Genomic DNA, 22,805 nt, shown 5'->3' with positions numbered 1-22,805 from the left:
TTTTTGAAATTATTTCAAAGGATCCATCTGCCTCTGCGTACACTATACCTGTCTCCTTTGAGCTGCCTTTTTTTATTCCCCTATATTTTTTTCCCTTATCTTAATCCTCCTCCCCGGTGGGATTGTTTTGTACTGTGGTCTTCGTTGCTAAGTGTGTGATTCTGCGGTCCTCCTCAAATCACACACAGCCTTTGTGTCTATGTGCATGTGTGTCCGTGCTTTCCTTTGTGTCTCCCTTACTCTTTGTTCAGGTTTGATAAATGGTACAGCTTTGTTGAGCTGTAGGCTTTATAGGTATGCACCTCCAGGGATGTGAACCAGGTTGGGGTGTTAACTTACTTTTTTTGATAGCCGAAACAGTTGTGTCATAAAAAAAAGCAAAAATGAGGCGTGATAAGACTCACGGGTGAAGCAGGTTCATTGTTTGTGTGATTATTATAGAAATATCGTTACCAAGGGTTTGTGTGGCAACTCCTGAACTGGCTCTAGTAAAAAGACCAAGCAGATCATGCTGGCTTCTGTTTCCAGTGGTTACGGTCATAGTGTTAACTTAAAAATGAGTCATCTGAGCCTCATTCAGGCCAATGATGCTGATGCGAAAAGCCAAGGGGGATTTTAAGCAGCGACTAGGTTTGTCACGGAGCATAATGTCAGAATGGCTCCATGTGTTTTAACTAAAATACTTTCATCTGCTTCGATTAACCTTGAATTTGTTGCGTAGATTAGAGAAACAGGTTTTCAAACTGTTGCCACCAGTCATCCACACACACACACACACACACACACACACACACACCCGTACCTCCTCCTGTCTCCTCCCTGGAAGCACTGGGAGCACAGATGTGGTTGGATAGCCTCTCCTAACCTTGCTACCCTTTTGCCCAGATGCCAAACCCCCTGCCAGGCTCTTCTGGTGCCCCATTGCCCCAGGACTGCCAGCTTGTCTCTCAGTCTGCCACCAGCTGTTACTACTAAACCAGAGGCGACTTAGTTCAGGGTCAATGCATATGTATAGATATTTGTACACGTCTCTTAGCTGGGCTGTAACCAGGATTTTAGATACTGAAGTCAAGAGTCAGTCTGCCACCTTTCTACCACCAAATACCTCAACATTTTTTAATACAACCCTGAACACTGTGTAAGAAATAAATAGACAGAATGCAATGCTTTCTGACCTTTGTGCAATTGAATACAGTACACAATATACACTCATGCTGAATTTAAAGCCTGCAGCATATCTACAGGGGTCAGGGACAGGGGCATGTTTACCACCGTGCTACATCGCCTTTCTTTTAACAACACCCAGCAAGTGTTTGGGAACTGAGGACACTAACTGTTGAAGTTTTGAAAGTGAAATTACTTTCTCAAGATTCACAAGCAGGCCCCCAAAAACCTTGAAGAATTCGACGCAATCCTGTCTGACAACTGTGATAGATAAGTTTCTCCATACACGCTCTGAAATCCCTCTGAAAATTTGAACACAACCAACTAATATCTAGCTAATAAAAAGACCTGTCTCAGAAAAAGAGGCTACGCTTCCTATACGTAGTATCAGATTATATACTGTATTTCTTAACAGGAAACTTCCCACAGAAGTATCAAGACATTATGGACCTGTAAAATGAAGTGTTACAGTTTTATTTTTTGACATAAAGGTCCAAATGATGTTTCAAAGCGCTCTCTCCATGCTGCCAGGAATAACTCTGTGGCAGAGTAATACTAAATTATGTATTCATTTATTAATAAATTCATTTAAACTGGTTGCAAAACATGTTTGGGCTGAAAATACTGGGATCATGTAAAATAATGTTCTAAACTGTGTGACGTAAACTCCCCCATAGTTGCTATCCACCCTCCAATTTCCAGAAAAATGCAGACAATAATACAAGTTACTTAAGTACCAAAGAAACGTAATCATACATTTAAGTAATGTTCAATAAAAGTGTGCACTCATTTCGTTACCTCCCGTAAAATGAGTTGCATGTGTTTGTCAAAACACTGCTGTTGCTTCCTGACATGCCAGTGCATTCCACTGTAATCTCTGTCCTGATTAAAGACTCTGTATTTGTGGATTACTGCGGCCTCACAAAACATCCACCGCCTTTCTCTGTGTAGGAGTATAGGGGCAGGGCTCTAGATAACAAGGCATCATGCTAGATTTCACCTCCCCCTGTTCAGGTGTTAACTGGAGCAGTCATGGCACTTAGTTCTGGATGAAGGCGGAAAAAAAGTGGTTGAATATGCGTTTATGTATACATCAACTGACTCATGAGAATGTTTTCCACCTTTTACCCCCACTCACTGACTTTAGTATCTCGCCTAATCCTCCGTTTCCTCCTCTCCTCCTGTGCCCTTGTTTCTCTACTTCCTCCTCCCGATCCAGTCATCCTCCTCTCTTTCTGTCTCCTCGAGTACCTTCACTTGTCACATGTGATTTCTTTCATCTTCATCCTAACCCATATTTCTATTTCTTCCCCTGTCCTATCGTCACCTCTCTCAATTCCCTGCGTTTTTTCTCCCCCTGCTATCCCCTCCATCTCCTCCTCCCCCTCCTTCATTGCGTTCTCTCCTTCCTCTTGTCAGCACGCTTTGTGTATGTGTGTGTGTGTGGCGGGTGTGTTTTCGCCAGGGGGGTTGCCAGGTAATGTTCTGCCCCATAGCTCCCTCCATCCGATCAATATCACAAGGTAGGAAATTGGAAGAATGTTTGGGCTCAGCTCTTTTCTGCGTGTGTTTAGCTTGCGTCTGTGTTATTTATATGTGTATGCATGTGTGAGGAGTGTAGCTTCACACATCTCACAGTCACAACCATTAAGAGTGTGCACGATGAAACACTTTGTTTACATACTAACACATGCAGTACAGAATGGCACACCCACACAGAGAATTACTGCGACTGCGAGGGGAAATGAGTTACAATGTGCCATTTAGTTTCGATTGTAGTTGCTGTAAGTCAGACTTTACTTATCCTGTATCTGCGTCTGCAATCTGTGGCTATAATGGCACTCATGGGAAATTACCATACAGTGCTGACACTATGTTTGTCTCTATAGTGTGAGCTCATGATGAGTGAAGTAGTGAGGCTGACCCTGGACCTGCAGCTTTAACCTACATCCTTCCCCTTTCCTCCTTCTTGAAGCAAAAATACTCCCAAGCCAAACCCAGTGTTTTCTGCCTTTATTCTGATCTGTTTAAATGTCATTGATAATCCTCTTACAGGCCTGTGTTCATACTCTGAATGATGACTTTGGTGTATGTAGTAAAAACATATTTTTTTACCCATAGACAAAGCCGAATTGTTGATTAACTAGAAAACTTTTTCTTAGTCTTTATACGTTTTCAGAGGCATATTTTGGCAATACACAAAGGCACTGGAGAAAAACTTGTTTTTCTGTTTTTATATTTCTTTTCAAACATCTTATTTCTTTGTTCCTTCTCTTAATTGTGCTTCCCAGCTTCACTCCCTTTGTCCTTGAGAATAATAGGAGTAGATGTGGCATTTTGTGTTATTTTCGTGCATTCAGAGCTTGTAGAAAAGCAGCTATATAAAATCAGTCCATTGTGACTGCCGTTATCTCTCCTCGGCTCTGGCTTTCTCTCGGCGTTGGTAGCCGCGGTGTGTTCCGCTCACGGGTGCCGGGGTGATGAATGTGTGTTAGCGTGTGCGGGCATATCTGCTGGCCGTAGGAGCCTCCATAGCGACGTAAAGGGCACCGCCTGTTTTCATGGTGGACTATGAAGTCAGCTGCAGGGGTCTGGGCTGATGTGGGATCAGCTGGGGTGTTGTCAGAAGGTAGCATGGTGCAGGAGAATGGTCGCTAACTGTGGGTACATTGATCTGAGACTTTGTGTGACTGCAGGTTCAGGTGTGTTGGAAGCTGTGAAGTCACCATAGATGAGGATATAGACCCTGAAGCTGATAATGTAATAGTATAGTTTGATAATAGCTCAAAGGAATGGAAGTTGCATTTTCTAACAGGACTAAAAAGGCATTGTTAGAAGATGCAAAAAAAACTTGTTTGCCACAGGAAGTGCTTATATTTACATTGACCCCAGGAAGCGCTGCCGCTTTGTTTGACCCCAGAGGAAGAGGATGCTGTTGTCTGTTTGTGAGAGCCCACCTTTCCAGGCTATCACTGTTAAACCCTTCTATTCGCCTTCTTCATCCTCTGACTCTCCTCCCCTCCCGATGCTTTTGGGCTCCTCTTCCATTCTTGTCATCCTCCTGCAACCTCCATCTTTGATGTGTTTTGTTGTTTCAAAAGCATTTCCTATCCCTCTATATATCCTCTCTTTATCTTAATCCCTTTATTTTTTTCTCATTCTCTGTTTCATCAGTCCTGACCCTCACTCCTGTGCATCCTCACACTCCCCCTCCCCACTATCTCTCTCATACTTGTCCTGTTTTGCCCCTATCTCTCACACCCTCTCCCCACCGCTGCTACACTGCTCCCCTCTCCCTATCTCTCCTCCCATCCCTGTTTTCCTAGTGTCTGGCTAGAAAAGCTTTTGTGGATAATTGATTGGTAGAAGGAGGAGATCGATGCTGTATATGCCTTGACTGAAAGCTCTCTCATTTCCTCCCTGCCTCTCTCTATCTCACCCTCTCTGTTCTGCCACTCCCTATCTCCCTCACTCCCTCTGGATTGCTCTTTGTCTCCCCGAATCTCCACCAAAGTGGGAACGAAGTGAGAATTTAAAGGGTGGGAGGTGGAGACTTATCTTAGATAAATTGGAAAAAAAATATTAATGAAGGAAGATGAAGTTAGCGCTCACTCACAGCAGCTATCTAAGTACCTTTTTTTTCTGCCATTGTCCGGCTTTGACTGGGTTGTTTGTGTCTTACATGTCTGCGTACATGGATGTATTGTGGAAAAAACAAGAGTTGAGGTTATATTTACTCATCCTCCAAGGCTAAACATGACTCAGGAAGGACTCAGCCAGACATTTCTCCATAGTGCTACAACACACGTTTTTCAGTTTAATTCATGTAACATTACGTTTAATGTTAAGGATTCTGTTACTCTGCAGTATTGTTGTTTTGTAACCTGGAATCTGCTGCTGCAGAGGCAAGTGAAAGCAAGTTTGTGAGCCAGTGCAGGACCACTGGGTGCTCGGTTTCCACAGTAACACAGCTGGTTTTTAGTAGTAGTGGTTTGGAGAAGTGATGGACAACACCAAAATAAGAGCACTGTTGTTTTAAGGTGTAAACAGTTCAATCTTAAATGAGTTAATGAACAGTTAAGTTTCACTTTCTTTGCGCCTGGTGTTCTGCTGCTCCGTCTGTGCTCAGAGTAGGCTGCGTTTAATTACCAAACTGTATATATATATATATATATATATATATATATATATATATATATATATATCGCAACAGGGCTCCAAATTAATAGTCCAGCTCCAAAAAGGGGCTGCACCCGACTAAGAATATTCCTAGTCGACCAATAGTCTTCATTGAGGGCCTTTAGTCGACTAGTTGCCCGCATGTTTATTATATTATTTTAATTATTAAATTATATATTTTGGGTGGAGCAACACGAGAGTTCAAGCTCTGAGAAAGAATAGTATCAGTAACATTGTTGACACTGTGCTACATTACAGAGAAATACAAAACCGTACTAATGAACTTTCATTAATATAGGCCTATATTTTATCTACAAGTGCACATCACACACTGAGCGAGCCGCCTGTTAATGATGCTGTCTGCAAAGCAGTAATGATTGTGCTAAGTGGCTAATGGGCATGTAGCTACTTCCATGTTTCAGATGATACGTCATGTTTGTAGTCGACCAATGAAGATGAGTTTACATATCACCTTGGGTTCGTCCTTCACCTTCTCAAAATGATCCCACACTTTGGATGTCCTGCCCAACATGTTATTAACTAGCCTGTGGAATAACCACAGCCGCAGTCGACTATCAGGGGGCAGCCCTAGTTTTTTGTGACCGTTTTTTTACCATTTGTAAATTAAAAATATATTTTGCGTCACCCCAGTTTAATTCAGGGATTATTCAGAAAGACTAATATGTGAAACGATATGCTAAACAAGATCTGACACTGGCCTGTGTAGGACATGTTTTGCACAAGTGTTTTCAGCTGCTGAGTTTGAAATATTTTGAAGGGCGAACAGTTTTAAAATTGCTATTGTGCTTTTATTCCCTGTAAAATGAAAATTATACAGCATGTGAGGAAATATGAGTTTGGTTAGTCAGTGGTTGTCAGCTCAACAAAAAGATCAGTGACTCCCGGGGTTATGAAAAATCAATGTAGGAGATTTTTGTTAGATGTTAAAACTTTGAAACTGCCAACTGTATTAGATTATTAGATTATAATAGGATGGATTATTACTGTAAACAAATAATAAAATCCAACAGGCCTGCTTAATAAGTCTTTAATTGGCTGCTTCAATCATATCGCACTCGACTGCACCTGCTGCGAGCCATTTAAAGTCTGGAAAAATGCATATTGAAGCAGGAGGCAAGAGAAACAGGAAGGCAGAAGTGGATGAAAAATAGCAGACTGTTACTCTCCTGCTCTTTTGTCTTGTATTTTTTATAGTGATAAATGGGGAGCTCTTGTTAAGTCACCTTTACATGCATCTTTTAATTTGCTGCAGTGTTCTTTATTGCTGCCATGAAAGCGTTTATGTCGTCTGAACTATTAGACTGACCAAAATTGTCTAAAAGCCTCCCAAAGTGCCAGCGGTCTTATTATGTGTGTGTTCGATAAAACAACTGATGTTTCAGGTGTTAAATTTTAAGACAGTTTCCTTTGCTTTATTGGTCATAGGATGTATTTTGCACCTCTTAGTAGACATGAAAAAGAAAATAGATATTACAAGAGCTAAAAAACTTGCCACAAAACCTCAGTAAACAGAGATGCAATCTGACTGTTTAGTGTCTGAAGAAAGGCAACAAATCCTCAACAAATATCCTAAAAATTAAGTTAGGCGTGAGAGGAAGGGCACAGTACAAGTCAAGCCATTTTTAAGTGTGTGGCTTCTAAGGTAGCCTCAAATTGTCACAGTGCTCCATTGGGCTCTTAGCAGGCCAGTAGGAGTGCTTTATGGGTTTAATAAATAGTGCTAATAGTGTGTCTAGATGGAAGGGGACACAGGGAGAAGCCATTAGAGCAGCCTGCAGTAGCTCCACTTTTTCAGCCTTTCAGAGTGCATCTATTCTCTCCGCATCGTGATGTATCAAAGAGTTCTTGGAGGTGATTGACTAGCTGCTATAAATAGTTGATACTTGTTGCAAATTAAACACGAAAAGAAAAGCTAAGAACGTGCTTCTCTCTCTCTTCACCAGGGTTGAGCACAGAGGGCATCTACAGGGTCAGCGGGAACAAGGCCGAGATGGAGAGCATGCAGCGGGAATTTGACAAAGGTATGTGACTTTCTGCTTGCACCACTCACACGTACAAGTGTACACGTGCTTATTATTGCTTCAGCTGTACACTTACATGCTAGGTGTGAAGAAAAGGCCACAGAGATGTGCGTGTGCACGTCTGCTTCTATCTACAACAAGCCTGGATCCCCTTAATTAACCAGGGAGCATTAATTCTACAGAGGGAATTGGCCTTTGCTTCCTTTTAGACTGTAGAGCTGCCTCCTCAATCTTCTACCTGCTCCTGCGTGCGTGCGCATGTTCACACATGTGCATGTACAAGTGCTCTCAATGTGTGTCTCTCCATGTGTGTGTCTGTCTGCTGTGGGCAGTTAATTACCTCCAGATTGGTTTGGTTAATGAAGCATGTCGCTGCCAAGATAGATAGCAGAGCGAGATGGCCTGTGTATGAGTGTGTGTACGCTTGCGTCTACGCCTGGTTGAGGTTAAATCCAACTCTGGTAATCAGAGTTGAAGTCCCGCGTTGAATCATTCTGAGCCTCCGGCCAATGGGACAAGACAATTACAGGTGGAACTATGGCGTAGGTGTCTCATAGCCATACTGAAGATGGCACTTCATCAGGCCCCTGAAGATTCAGAGAACTCATTACAGCAGAAAGCAGCATCAGAAGCACCACACTTTGGAAACTCTCAAAATGGGAGCTCTCCTCAGACTGTTCAAGAACTCACTAACCGTATCTGTATTAACTTATTTCTTGCCTCTCTTCTTTCTACACATACTACCTCTGTAAAGTAAAAAAAGTTATCAGAAAATGGCTTTTTTTTAATTAAGTCTCTCTCTCTTTCTCTCTCTTTCACACACACACACACACACACACACTAAAGTGGTGCTCTAGTGGTTTTGCTGTCTGGCTGTCTGAGCTGTCTCTCTCTACTCAAATCGACTTTATAGTTGTCCATGGATCATTCTACTTTTATTTCAGGGCATTAATTAAAGGGACACTTTGCCGATTTTCAACCAGCCTTGTATCATAACAGTGTGGGGAGTATGTGTAAATGAAGTGTGGTAAACATCCCTCCATCTAACCAGCGCCCAGATCTCCCTGCTGCTCTTGCAACTTAAATATGCGGAATTATATAAAACGTGTCATTTTGCGGATTTGCACTGGCTCTAGGGCTGTGGCTCAGACTACAGATTTTACTTCCGCCTTTTTATATGCCCGCCACCACAGGCGTAAAGAGTATAAAAGTAGATCTCTCTTTTTCTTCCCTCAAACTCACACCAAGCTCAGATTAAATGGTAAAACTAGGCAGTGCTGATCAAATATGAACCAAGATTCTGTTTAAGTATTGCCTATTTCTGATTTAAAATGTTTTCAGAAACATATTTTAGTGAACTGTTTGGCTGTAATACGAGAATTTGTGAACAGGAAACAGGCGCTATACTGTTACCTGTATTGTGAAAATGGAGGCTGAAAAACTGAGATCAAATAGTAAAACTAAATAGTGCTGATCTAATATAAACCAAGATTCTGTAACTGTCTTGCCTATTTCTCATCTAAAATGTTTTCACATATAGTCCTTTTTAAATGAACCGAACTCGACAGAAAATGGACTTGGTTCTTTTTGTGTTCACATTGTCAGTTCATTTGAAAGAGGACTCTCTCTCAGTTATGAAGCCCTTCGATGAACTTAAAATTGAAGGAAAACCTCAGCATTTCTGTGCTGTAGACTGTTGCCGTTTGATGTATTCTGTATTCCACATCTAGAGATGTGCAGTGTCTTTAGTGGACCAAACTACTTCTCATCCTGCATCCTTTCAAGCGTTGCAGACTGATGTGGTTTTGTTTGTTTTTTCCAAGTGTCCCAGTGCAATAGCATGTAATGTAGAGAGCCAAATACAAAGGCAAAGAGCAAAGCGAACCTGGTGCACTTTGTGTTCACAATACACAGATTAAGTGAACCGCACCACAAGCGAAGCGAACGGTGGTCTGAGTTCGGTTTGCTTTAGAGGGGTCTGAGTTCTCTTGGAGCGTTCACATATGCGCAAAAAATGCTGAGTCACCCCTTTGAGTCCATTAAGATGTGAGAACACCCTTATTTCAGTGCACTGTTTGGCTGTAATTCAAGACTATTTTTACCAGGCGGCCGCAGTCCACCAGCGGGAGTGTTTATTGGGCCGATGCAGTGCAGTGCATTCTGGTAGTTGCAGGTTTTCTACCTTTTGAGCAAAAGCAAATGCTACAGCCATTTTCCTCTGTTTTTTTTCTAGTCATGTAGCACCAATTTACAAAGTGTTTGTGTCTTTCTGCTGCATAGACAGCCCAGTTATATGAAAAGACCATCTCTCCAGCAGTGAAACACTTTGTAAACTAAAATGATCCTATGGTACATTACCAAAGATGCTGTTTGTTATTTAGTCATATTGATTAAATGATGAACTGAACAGGCCTGTTTGTGCAGACTTGTCTACAAGCTGTCTGCACAATCCCAAAACAACCACCAACAGTGAATTTTAAGTGAGCGATATGGATAAAAACCCAAGTGCGCACACAAGTGTAATTTCACATTGTAATATCTCATCGTGATTTAGTACATTTTCCTGAAAATCAATAACCAGACGGGCATGTCAGTTTTTGATCCAGAAAATTTAATACCAGACTTTAATAACAGACTAAATCACACTGATGCAAAACTCATATAAAAGTCCATTATTTCCATAAAACACTCCTGTTCATTGATTTGTCAAGCCACCATGCTGTCTTGTTGAATGTGTGCAGTTTTGGCTCAGTAATACGACGGGCTGCTAATAATAATAAATCAGCTTTTCATTGTACTCGAAGGTACATAACACAAAAAGGAAAGAAAATATGAAATAAAAAGTCTACAGCAGGGAGAACAGGTGCATTTTGAGACATCTTTTCAACTTTGTGTTAACCTTGGTACAGCTCTCTGATGGCATTGTTCCAGAGAGCTACTACAGCTTGTGTAAAAATTCCTAGGTGGACCTTTAATAAAAAAAAGTGGTATAAACACTATAGAACAATCTCTGACAGTTTTATTGTCTCACGCTATATGTGATTTCACAGCCCAGTCAGTGGTGAGCCAACATTTCCAAAGCAGCCACCTCTCTTATTTACTGTATGCATGGTAAATTGTGATATGAGTTTTGTTCTTCAGATGTCTTTTTTCCATGTCATTATTTTTCCAGATCACAACCTGGACCTGGTGGAGAAAGACTTCACCATGAACACAGTAGCCGGAGCCATGAAGGCCTTCTTCTCTGAGCTACCTGAGCCTCTGGTGCCCTACAGCATGCAGGGAGAGCTGGTGGAGGCCTTCAGTAAGTCCTGGGGCTCTGGTGTGAGGGCACATGGGGCATGGGGATATGGGGGAGAGTCCTTCACAAAAACCCGAGGTGTATTGGATTTTGCCTTAAATCCTTTTCCCTTCTTTGTAACTTTTCTTTAACCTAACAAGCAAAACTCTTGCAATCCAAATCCATCCATGGGGAGAATTGGATTTGCCACTCGGTGAGGAAATGGGGAATGGAGGAAAAAAGGGATGGAGGAGAGAATATTTAAGGCTTGGAGAGGAAGGATGTGGGGATGATTGCACATGATGGAGGGATGCAGGAGCAATGTGGATAACGGGGTCTGGATGAAGTCATGAAAAAACAGTCATATGTTAGATAAACGAGGGCGCTCCTACGCTCTCCACGGCCTCTCTTTTTCTCTTTGTGTCCTGTAATCTGTCGGAATGGAGATTTAAGGCATAGCTTAGTCTTGCATCGCGCCAGAGATTTACCCCCAGGCCGTGAGGCTGCTGTCACTCACCGAGCTCTGTGTGTGTGGGGTTGTTTTTTTTTAACGGCCCCGGCGAGACCCTTCAGCCGTGACAGAGACCTGATAAAGCTCCTGCAGTCTGTGCCACAATAGAGGAAGAGAGAGTGAAAACAGAAAAGTGAGGTGGAGTTTAGAGACAAGAAAGCCTTCATTCGGTCGAAAATAGCAAATTGTGCTCAGCATTTTCAGAATTTGAGCTGTCGTTCTGTCACCCAGACTAAGAGGTGGAGAAAAAGAGGGAGAGAGAGAGAGCTGGGCGTGTGGATTTTAGCGCATATTGTCATGGTGACGTTACTTTAAATAAGCTGTAGGAAGTTAAGTTTTGATTACAGATGATGGATGTACGGCAGGAGGAACTGGGGCTATGTTAAGTCATTACGCCTCAAATCTGTTTTTGATCCACGCTGACCTCATTGTGGGAATACAAACTCAAATTCTCTGATTGTAAATCATGTTTGTGATGTGGACGAGAACATCTGCTGTTCCCACTGCTGCTCTCTGCCTCGCTCACACACACACACACACACACACACAGGATGGACTGTATTAGCTGGTGACGTCAGCTTTTCTGACTCACTCCTTGCTGCCATCAGGCTTAACACACCCAGTGTATGTGTGTGTTTGTGTGTGATTTGCTGCAATCTGTAGGACATTGTTATGGGTGTATTTTTTTCCTCTGGAATGTGTGTGGTCTTTGTTGGCCGATTTTTTTTTTTTTTTTTGAGAACTGTAGTGTGGAGTCCCTTTGAATCGTGTGTGTGTTTTCATGACTGCGATGTGTGAAACTCGCACTGTTGTAGGATGAAATCACTGTGTCCTGCACAGATTTTTTGAGAGCTGAGTCCAATTGCTTTCACTATGCTCTTCAAACTCTCCTCTTCTCCATTGTACTCCCTCCCCTCCCTCCCCATCCCTCCTCATCCCTCCTCATCTTAACTCTCACTCCCCTGACATCTTTTCCTCAGATTCTCCTAATCTTTTCTTTCAGCCACTTTCCTCACTCCTCTAACCTCTCTCTCGTCTTTCTGCCACCATTCAGAGATCAACGATAGGGAGCAGCGCTTCCAGACGATGAAGGACATTCTGCGCCGCTTCCCCAAGGAGAATTACGAGGTCTTCAAATATGTCATCAGCCACTTGAACAAGTGAGTGAGTGACGGGGTCAGAGTCTGCCTCTGACAGCCGTGCTGACTACACTGCCGGTCACCCGGTCAAGTGACCTAGCGGTGACATCACCGAAGCTAGCTCACTGACAGAATAGAGGTTGTTTTACTCAGGTTGAGTCATGATACGTGTTAATGCAGCGGTTGTTTAACCTCTATTTGTATGTGGATGACTGCTGTGCCTAATTTCATACTATACTGTACAGTCGTTTCCAGGCTAGAGGAACTAAGTACGCCCCTTTTTATTATGTTTGCTCGCAAGAACTATGAACAATCAAAGTCTTTAGACCGCCCTTTTGATTGACCTTTTTTTAGCCACAATTTGAGAGTACAAAGGAACTATGAGTGACCAAGGTGTATGCTGATTAGTCAAACACATGAGCCAATGCTGTACTGGCAACCACCATTTTTAAAAACCCGTTAGCTGTGTAAACAACAGACAACACAAAACACAAACAACAGCTTGTAAAGAAAAAAATGAAAGAAAACAGACATACTGAGCATACATGTATCAGGGGAAATACAGCCCACAGGCAACTGTGACTCAGGAGGTAGAGGGGAAGATCAGCGGTTCGATCCCCGGCCTCCTCGAGTCTGCATGTCGAAGTATCCTTGGGCAAGGTAGTGAACCCCAAATTGCTCTTGGCTGTGCCACCGGTGTGTGAGAGTGTGTTTTAGCTAAGTAGCAGGCTGCACCTTGTGTGGTAGCCTCGACCAGTAGTGTGTGAATGTGAGTGTGAATGTGACATGCGTGACAGTAAAATAGAAAGGTGCTATATTAAAAGTGCATTTAGCTTACAGCACAATTTTGACTCATCAAAGCGAAATACAAGAATCTTTGATACATTACGTCAGTGTTTCTGTTGGCGGTGCAAATGCAAACAGAAAGAAAGCCCTTGAAGGTATGCAGTTACCAAGGGAAAACACCTTATAGTACAGATCAGTGGTTCCCAAGAGGTCCCAAGATAAATCTGAGGGGTCACAAGATGATAAAAGGAATAGGAAAAAAAAGTTGCACAAAATTAAGCTTGTTTTTCCACAGTTTTTTTTCTTAATGTAAAAAAAAGAGATACTTAACCTCCCTCAAATGAAACTAGGAAGTATAAATCAGTCTTTGATTAGCATTAGCATTGAGCTCCTAGCCTCACAAATTATTTTAAAATGCAAAACTGTTAGTGCTGTGGGGATTAACTGACTGGTTGGATTGTCAGGAAATTAATCTGCCACTATTTTGATTGTCGATTTATCGTTGGAGTAACTTTTAAGCAAAAATGCTAAACATTTTATAATTACAGTTCCTCCATTGTGATGACTTGTGCTCTTCTCTGCTTTATCATCTTTGGATTTTTGACTGCTGGCTGGACAAAACAAGACATTTGATGACATCACCCTATGAGCTGGGGGGAAATTATTGGCAGATTAATCAACAATAAAAACACAGTATACACCAGAGTTGATTTTTCTATAAGACCATTTTAGAAAATAAGAGCCCCCTGCTGTATGAATTTATGCCACATTAGGAGCACAGACCTTTGTAATGATATGGTTTATGTCATCAAGAGATTAAGAGGACATCAGGTTTTGATCATTTGAAGCATCCCTTTTATGACATGTTATTTTGAAAATTAGGTTATGATTTGTGACTTATTAATTTCATCTTTTGGTTTCTTTGTGTTTCGCAGGGTGAGCCAGCACAATAAGCTGAACCTGATGACCAGTGAGAACCTGTCCATCTGTTTCTGGCCCACACTCATGAGACCAGACTTCACCACCATGGACGCCCTGACTGCCACCCGCACCTACCAGACAATCATCGAGAGCTTCATCCACCAGTGCGCGTACTTCTTCTACAATCAGCCTCTAGCCGACGGCCTCCCCGGCTCCCCCACCTCTACGCTCTCCTCTGGGGGCGGAACCTCGGCCTACTCCTGCATGGCTGGAGGCTACTCATCCTCACCGACTCCGTCCCCGACTCCCTACGTCCTCCCGGCCACCCCTCCTGTTATCCCACACTACGGCCCTCCTATCCACCACCAACACCACCACCACCACCACCACCACCATCAACATCAGTCCCCACCCCACTCTCCACCTCCTACTCCTCAGTCCCCGATCCCAGCCCTGCTGCCGCCCTCGCTGCACCCCCATCACCCCCCTACGGAACAACACACGCTGTGAACCAGGGATCAAGGGAAAGAGGAAAAAAAAAAGACTGATAACAAGATTCAGAGAGATTTAAGGGTTTAGAATAAGAGATTTTGAAGTTTGGGAAGGAATTGAAGATAAATTGAAACGAGAACAGGAGGTAGGAAGAGAAGTCGGGAGAGATTGAGTGAGATGCAGTATGTACAGGGAGAAACCTACACGTTTGGGAGAAGACGGGGGCGTTTGACCCTCTGTTGCTTTTAGAAAAATGGACACACACACAAGGAAGAAAAGGGGAACACTGAAGAGCCTCTGAACTGGCAGTATGATCTTTCCCCCTCCTCGCCACTTTATCCCTTTGTCTCTCAGTCTCACTTCATCTAGACCTGCCCTCCTTGCCTTATAGAGAACCTACACACAAACACACTAATGAGTGAGACGTTGCCAGTAACTGTCAAAGGGACTCAGGGAGGGAAATGGAAGTGAGGTGGAAAGGAGAATGTGAACTCTTGTTATGTTGGGATTACTTCACCACACACACAAACAGACACACACTTGACACAAACACCCAGTGGCCGGTGTGCCTCCGACAACCATTCTCCTCAAACGCTTCGCCTCTAACTGCGCTGGGAAATTTGGTGGACGGCACCCGTCTTTTTGCAATCCCTCCCACCTACTGTACCGACCCGGGAGGCTGTGGCTGGGACAAAGTGGAGCAGAGAGCAAGTCCTGAACACGTTTGTTTATTTCGCCACTGTACAGAGGACTTAAGCAAGAAACACGTGTTACCACTCATCCGACAGGATGTTCTGTCCTCCGCGACACACGCATTCCTATCTATCAACCCCTCACAGAGCCACACACATGCAGACAAATTCAGTTTCAGTTGAGGCAGTATGCCAAGCACAGAATAAAAAAAAAATCTCAACCGACCGGATCTTCTAGGCAGCAAATTGGAGCAAAGGATTTTGGGAACATCGCTTTGCATTCTGGGAAGGCTCCTCCCAGTCTCCTGTTTGTTCTCTCTCTCTGGGTTTGAACTTCAACCTCATGCCCTGTCCATGTAAACACAGTAATTGGTCTAAATCTTGATTCTATATTGAGATTCCTACTGTCCTGATGCGTTTTTTTATTCTGTCCCTCATTTGACAAAATCTTGGGAAACAGAGAAACCCGGGCCCATCGCTCAATGAGTGGCCTTGTCTGTAAGTGTCTGTGTGACTGTCTATCTGTCTGCGTGTGCATGTATCCATGCCTTTTTGGTTTACCTGAATTTCCCTGCATTAGGCAGATAGTGGGAATAATTCCAGTGTTGGACCTTCACCTGTCATGTCGCTTCTTTCACGCTGTGGTGGTTTTTACGAGCGAGTTCAGTGCTGCAGTTATCCACAGTGAGGACCTTGTTCAAAAAGCACTTTTCTGAGCACTTTGAAGGCACATTTTAAATTGGAGCTGCCATGACATGACAGCCACCGTTCACTTTATTGTCAGTCCGCCCTACTCTCTCTCTCTGGGAGCACACCACTGACATCTAGAGGAAGAAATGGGTATCGCAGCCATAACCTCACATCCACTACTGCATGGGCGTAGCACCATTTTCCTACTGTGGTTTTTGTAGCGTCAGATTCTCTTCTAGGTGCAATTGTCACGATTTTTCATCACTGTATATCAGGTAAAATTAACTTTAGAGCTCATGAAATGTAAGAGTGTAAAAATAAGAAATGACGGCAGTTTTAAATCTGGTACAAATCAATGAGATTATATAGATTCAAGCTCTGTAGCCACATGTGGTTACATTGCAGTTGATTAGACGTGCAGTGAATAAAATTGCCTCTCTGTCTTTTGTTGTTAGTTTCCACTTCACCAAAGCACTCAGCCCTTTGCAAAGGAGTACATGCCGCTTCCCAGACGCCATATTTGAGTGGAAGGAAATGAAGACTTAGGAGATTGAGGCACAATGTAGCATTACAGGCCAGAGAGTAAGAGCTGGAAGCGAGGCTTTTCGCTTTGACAGGCGGGAGGAGAGGCTTTTTATTGTTGGAAATAATTGGTAACCACAGCTCCACGCCTCAGCACGCTGTCCTCTTAGGACACAGCGTCATGCCTCCAGAAAGGAGACTCAAACCTGCTCTCTGTGGACTTGAAATATAATTTGCAAGAGTGTAACCACTACACCAGACTCCCCCCGCTGTCACTGTTATGCCACCACATCCCCCTAGTCATTCCTAGTCCAAGAGAGACAGTTGGGTCTGGGAGAGACAGCAGACAGAACAGACAGTCCATTCATCCGTCTGCATGACTNGAGAGAGAGAGAGAGAGAGAGAGAGAGAGAGAGAGAGAGAGAGAGAGAGAGAGAGAGAGAGAGAGAGAGAGAGAGAGAGAGAGAGCTTGAGAAAGTGCGTGCGCATGTGAACCTATGTGTGTTAATGTTAAGCAGATGCTCGCCAAGGTCACTTATTCTGTTTGACACTGAATTGCCTCTCTGCATGTCTCCGCAGACTGTCCTCTCTGCCCAAAAGGAAAAAGAGAAAAACCTTTTAACCAATCACTGAACTCCTAAAGGAGCTTTTATAAGTCTACACTACCTATTTACCTTGTGTGTGGGTGTATTTGTGTGTGCGTGTGATTAGAGGATAGAGGAATTAAGTGTGTGTTTGGGTGGGTGGGTTTGAGCTAACATGCTAGCAAGCTGTGCTTGGCAGACGGCCAGACACCAGCGTGATCCAAATAAACGTGAAGGAGAGGAATGCAGTTCTCCTTGCGGTCATTACCCCGCTGTGTAACCCTGTTAGCTCGTCCAGATTACACACACTGATCCTCAGAGAAAGTGTGAGAGAGATGGGGGAGAGATTGGGGAGAGCAAGAGGGAGGGAAGACAGACAGCAAACGGGTGAATGGGATCATTATTTGGGAGACGGAGGGAGGAAGGAGGGGTGACCACTGGTACTTGTGTGTGAACGCCGGCCAGTGGCGTTGCCTGTGTATATCAATGTGTTAATACTGAACTGACTGTGAGGCAGCCAAAGACTGTGGAAAAAAGGGTCGAGGGAAAGATGGGAAGCAAAGTGACAGTTTAGAAGAACAATTGAATTAAAAATGTGACTTTGGTTCAGCGATATTATGTGGCTGCATTGCTTTTATTTTTCTTTTTTGTTTTGTTTTGCAACAATGGTGACAGATGTCTGTTAAGTTAAAATGAGAAACAAGCAAAACTATATTCAAATGGTTGTTTATTGGTATGTTAGGGGGTCTAACACTTTGCCCTTTAGTCAGTGGTGATAGAAAAAAAAAAGTTTCTTTTTATGTTTTATTTTAATAATTAAAAAATACAAAGCATTTTTTTTTTTTTTTAACAATTTCTTTGTGAACGATTGAGAGACCAGCCCAGTATAGTGCATGATTTCTTCCCAACCAAGGAAGAGGGCTCCACCACTCTCACTATTTAAGAGATGATTAAAAAAAATATTAAGAAATAATGGGGGGAAAAGAAAATAATAAAAAAAAAAATGAAGTACTGTAAAGTGAAAAGATAACATCAAACAAAAAAACTGTCATTATTTGCTGAGTATGGTAATTTGTCTCAATGGGAATGGTGTATACAGCAAGGCCTTATGTGATCTGTATCATAGTTAATAAATCAAATCTTGTAAAGCTTCTGCTTCTTGTCTCTTTGTTACACGAGTGATTATTGACACATGAAACAGGTGAGGATGTCCTGATCAAGCTTGAGAAAAAATGTGAACGTCCTGGGACACAGTATGCATTTAGTGTAATGCATTCTTGGCACTGATGACTTTTCCTGTGAGGTAACACTCATCCAAATTTCCCAAATCTATTGTTTAAGTCAGAAAATTGTGCACAGGCATGAAGGTATATTATTAGTGTGATTCTTGATTAGTCTGGCAATTATTTTCTTGATTGATCATTCAGTTGTTTGTCTATAGAATGTCAGAAAATGGTGACAAATGTTGATCAGTGTTTCCCAAAACCCAAGATGACATCCCCAAATGTCTTGTTTTGTCTACAACCCAAAGATTTTCAGTTAACCGTCATAAAGGGGTAAAGAAATTAGACAGTCTTCAAATTTAAGAGGCTGAAATCAGAGAATTTTGCCTTTTTTTTCCCCTAAAAAAAAACCCCAGATCGATTATGAGATTAGAAGGCGATTAATCTTATGGTTGACAACTAATTGAATAATCGTGGCAGCTCTAGGCAAGAAATGGTCCACACTTGTGGTTCCCAACCTCTCTGGCTTGTGACAACATGAAAAAAAGACGTCTTTTTGCAACCCCTCATCAGTGGTTGTGACCAGTTTTACCAAAATGAGAGATTTGCCTTCCTTCGTTTACTCTTTCAGTTCAATTTGATTTATTTATTTTTGAACATTTGAAAAAATAGAATAGAATATATTGTAGAAAAAATCCTACAAAACAGAGACAAACAATAAATCATGAACAGACTCACAATGAGAAACATAAATTTACATTTCATGTCCGAAAAGGAGCAGGAAGTCTAGCCCTACCCACAATCCCAAACTATACTAATCCATCACTAATCAAACTATTACATAAATACACTCTCCTCACCATCGATCAACCACACATTTACCCCACTGCACTTTTTAATACCTGATAACCAGTGTTACCCGTATACAAAACAAATATGAAAATACAAATTGAGAACACCGACAACAGTATCACCCTGAGTGTGCTTTACAATCCATCTAATCGTGTCTGTACATTATGAAAATACTGTCTTCGTACCTCTTTTTAAACTGCCTGATATCTTCACAAAGTTTGATTTCTTCACCAGGTGCATTCTACACAACTTAACAAACAAAAGTTAAGAGACCTGAAGAGGTGAAACTATCCAGTATTTCCCTATAAAGACTATAAAGATAGCTTAATTAAACTGCTGAAAAGTAGAATTACACAAGACAGAATAAGCAGTATGCATGTTAGTCTGGAAATTAACTTGAAATATTACGTATTAGATTTTATATTCCAAGATAATTAGCTTGACAAACTAACTCAGAAATCTGTCCCTGCGTATGGCAAACATGTAGCAGCCACATGCAGGTCTGCATCGTATATTCAACTTCCTGCTGAGTCACTGATTAAGATACATGACATCCATTTTACAGATGTTTCTGCTTTAAGTAGGAGCAGTCTGGGGGTCTATATAGGCGTGTCATGATAACTACTTAGTTTAGTCTCAGAAATAACTGCAAAATGATACTGTCATTTTAAGACAATTGTATTTGCAGATAAAAAGTAACATAACAAAGAGCAATGAACTTTAAGTCTGACCAGAAATGGCAGCTTTATATGACTCAGCAGTTTTTTTCTGTTCATTCTGCTTAGGCACTGTGTCCAAGTCATACAGTGGTCGGGAAAACCCAGCTGTTTAATCTGACATCATGCTGGCTAAAATGTTGCTGACATTCTTATGTAAAAAAAAACAACCAAAAAAAAAAAACGTGAACACAAGGGCAACATCAGATATATAGACATGACCTCGATCAGTGGATAACATAATTATCATGGCAGGCCAGGCTCTACGTCTTTGTCAAGGACACTTTGGCATGTGGACGGTCACACACCTTACGATTAATGGTCACTCTGCTCCTCTAAATGCCAAACAGAGATACAGCGGGCCGGCCCAGGATGCAGTTTTTGGGTGGAGCAACAAAACACACAGTGTGTACACGACTAGTAGGTGAAGAACAGTTATCTATCCACCCTAGGTGTTACTGTGTCCTAAATAGAAATACAAGTATTTACAGTCACAGGAAGACGTGCGTACTTTAATTTATAAACCTTCCTAAAAGTTTAGTTGCACTCAACTTGTGATAATCATTGTATCACAGTGTGTAGCTCTGCTGTCTCTGCAAGCTGTTGGAGGGCCACTAAAGCCACATGGGGCACCAGGCGAGGTCACAGCACCCCACGGGGCCCTCCCGGTTCTTCTGAGAGCGGCCCGAGAAGGGCTCCGCCTGTGCCATTTTCAGGGTGATGTAAGGACTCGGGTCCCTGTGAGGGCGATGTGAAGGCCTCACTGCCATTTCATGGTGCCCTCATCTGACCTTTTCATTGAGTCAAACCAAAGGAAATCCATGTCCATGACCTTTGTGGTGCATCTCTCTCCATTCTGGCACAGGAAGAAAAAAAAAGCGAGCGCAGCTGATTGGGAATGAAAAGGGCAGGCCCGTGTGCACACAGGACACATGACCCTTGAACTCTAACCTTTAAGGAGTGTCACGAGGGAGAGAGCGGTGTGGGATTTGATTGGAAGTCAAATACGGGGATCGTCAACATTGCTTTACAGGCCAATGTAGGCACTCAGGGCTGTCAGGGATGCCAGGATTGGTGCAAAGATGATAATTTGCAAAGTTAAAATAGCCCATAATCCATTTAACTAATTTACAGTTATCTAAAATCCCAATTTTCTTTAATAAAATGTCCTCACAGGCATGTTGCTGCCTTTCCTTGTGCGTGCACAAACTCGCCACTAGGAGGCTGACTTGTCCCACACTACCCATCATCCATAGCTCTGCTGTATCCGGGTAAAGGAGGCAAACGCCGAGCATGGACCTAATTGATTAGGTCAAGGTTTGGATGTCAACAGTGAGACGACGCTTTAATCCCGCGCTCACAGTGAGATGAATGCGTGAGACTAGCATCTGAAGACTTTTCTCATTGATGTCGAGCTACACTTCCCCTCTCACAGTTTGAAGTTGGTGGAGGAAAAAGGGTTTGACTAAACTCCAGAGATTGTGTGAGGAGTCGGAGGAGGAGGAGGAGGAGGGGAGCTCGGCAAAGTAAGCCTCGGAATAAAGACAAAGAAGTTAATTTGAAGTCATTGTTGCTCTGTATTAGAGGCGTGATGTGCTTCTTTAGTGCGAGGCATGACCAAAAAAAAAAAAAGTTGTGAGGTAGACAGAGAGGAGGAGGAAGGGGACATATATGGAGAAAAAGAGACTAGTCTTATGATGAGTCGAGGCACGTATCTCCGCTCAACCGTGTCTTTCTGGGCTTCGAGCTCGCAGCTGCGGCGGCGGGTATTGAATTCAGATGCGGCCTGTCTCTCCGCTGCGGCCGCTACAGGTGGAAATGCTCTTATCAATACGGACTGTCCGAGCCTGACTGCGGGCCGATCCGTCTCATTGATGATTTTAGGTGCCCCTGCCCTCCCTCTCCTCCCCGAGGAGCCCATTGATTAATGTCTGGGTCACAGTGGTATTTCCATATTGATGGCTCGATTGATGACGGCGCTCCAGGAACAAGCCGTATTGACCAGCAGCAAAGTGATACGTTTCAAACTGTTTGGCGGATGTATTTATGTATAATGGGCATAATGAGGGTTAGGTACATCTGGCGGAGGCGCAGGAGATCTAGGTGAAAGATGAAGTGCATGTGCGAAGCGTGTAAACGCAGCGATGCTCTGTATCCTGGGAGAAAAACATCAATATTCCTACAATAACAACAACCTTTTATACTCTCACAGCCATGGACACATTACCACTATTAATACCTCAGTGTGACATTGTGCTTTATGACATCTTCACCATCCTGTATTACAAGATCAGATAGCCTAACTTAATTGATCACCAGGTACAAAACTAATAATAAATCAAAATTAGAAAGCTATATAGGTAGTTTGCAAAGATAAACTGTACGTGCAGTGTTTCTACTAAATAGACTCCTTATCTTTAAGGTCAGTTGTTCCAAACCTGGAAGACAGGACGCCCTGATGTGTCACAGAAGCAATCTGAGGGGTCATGAGAGGCTCAACAAGGTAGGAAACAGTAAACGCAACACACAAAATTATGCTTATTTTTGCTAACTTTAAAATCCAACAGTTTTGCCATCTGTAGGAGTCCAAACACCATTACAACCAATCTGAGAAAGGAATAATAATAATAATAACCTTATTTGTAGAGCTTTCCCAGAAGAGGAAAATGCAGAACAAAAGTGATACTAATAAAACATAAGCATATGCATACGCCTTCACCAACTTAAACACATATATACCTGTAAGCATGCAGACATGTGCACATGGCTGCAAATGCATACACACCCATACACACAGTAAGTCTATCAAGTGTCAGGAAAGGCTGATCTGTAAAAGTCAGACGAGGTTTAAAGACGTGAACAGAGTCAGCTAATGGAGCAAGAACTGAAAAGGCTCAGTCGCCTTTTGTCTTTAACCTGGAGTGAACCGAACACTTTGCTCATATTGTAGTTGATTAACGTCTGCAACATGTGACAGTTGGTGCTGCGGGGTTTAAAAGGTTTAAAGGTGCT

General features: G+C 42.7%; 1 protein-coding gene across 2 annotated transcripts in view; it reads left to right on the top strand.

The window, feature by feature from the left end:
• Positions 1-16,800, top strand: part of arhgap35a (Rho GTPase activating protein 35a) — a 70,520-nt gene extending 53,720 nt beyond the window's left edge. For both annotated transcript variants that reach the window (XM_050061953.1, XM_050061962.1), the window contains 4 exons: positions 7,308-7,385; positions 10,558-10,689; positions 12,231-12,336; positions 14,037-16,800. In XM_050061953.1, the coding sequence (XP_049917910.1) occupies positions 7,308-7,385; positions 10,558-10,689; positions 12,231-12,336; positions 14,037-14,532 (812 nt within the window). In that variant the 3' untranslated portion in view covers positions 14,533-16,800. The remainder of the gene's footprint in view (positions 1-7,307; positions 7,386-10,557; positions 10,690-12,230; positions 12,337-14,036) is intronic.
• The last annotated feature ends 6,005 nt before the right edge of the window (positions 16,801-22,805 follow it).

Source organism: Epinephelus moara, chromosome 2 (assembly GCF_006386435.1).
Source record: "Epinephelus moara isolate mb chromosome 2, YSFRI_EMoa_1.0, whole genome shotgun sequence".
NCBI classification, from domain to species: Eukaryota; Metazoa; Chordata; class Actinopteri; order Perciformes; family Serranidae; genus Epinephelus; species Epinephelus moara.
The sequence above is the reverse complement of the archived record's forward strand: the minus strand, read 5'-3'. Positions and strand labels throughout refer to the sequence as shown.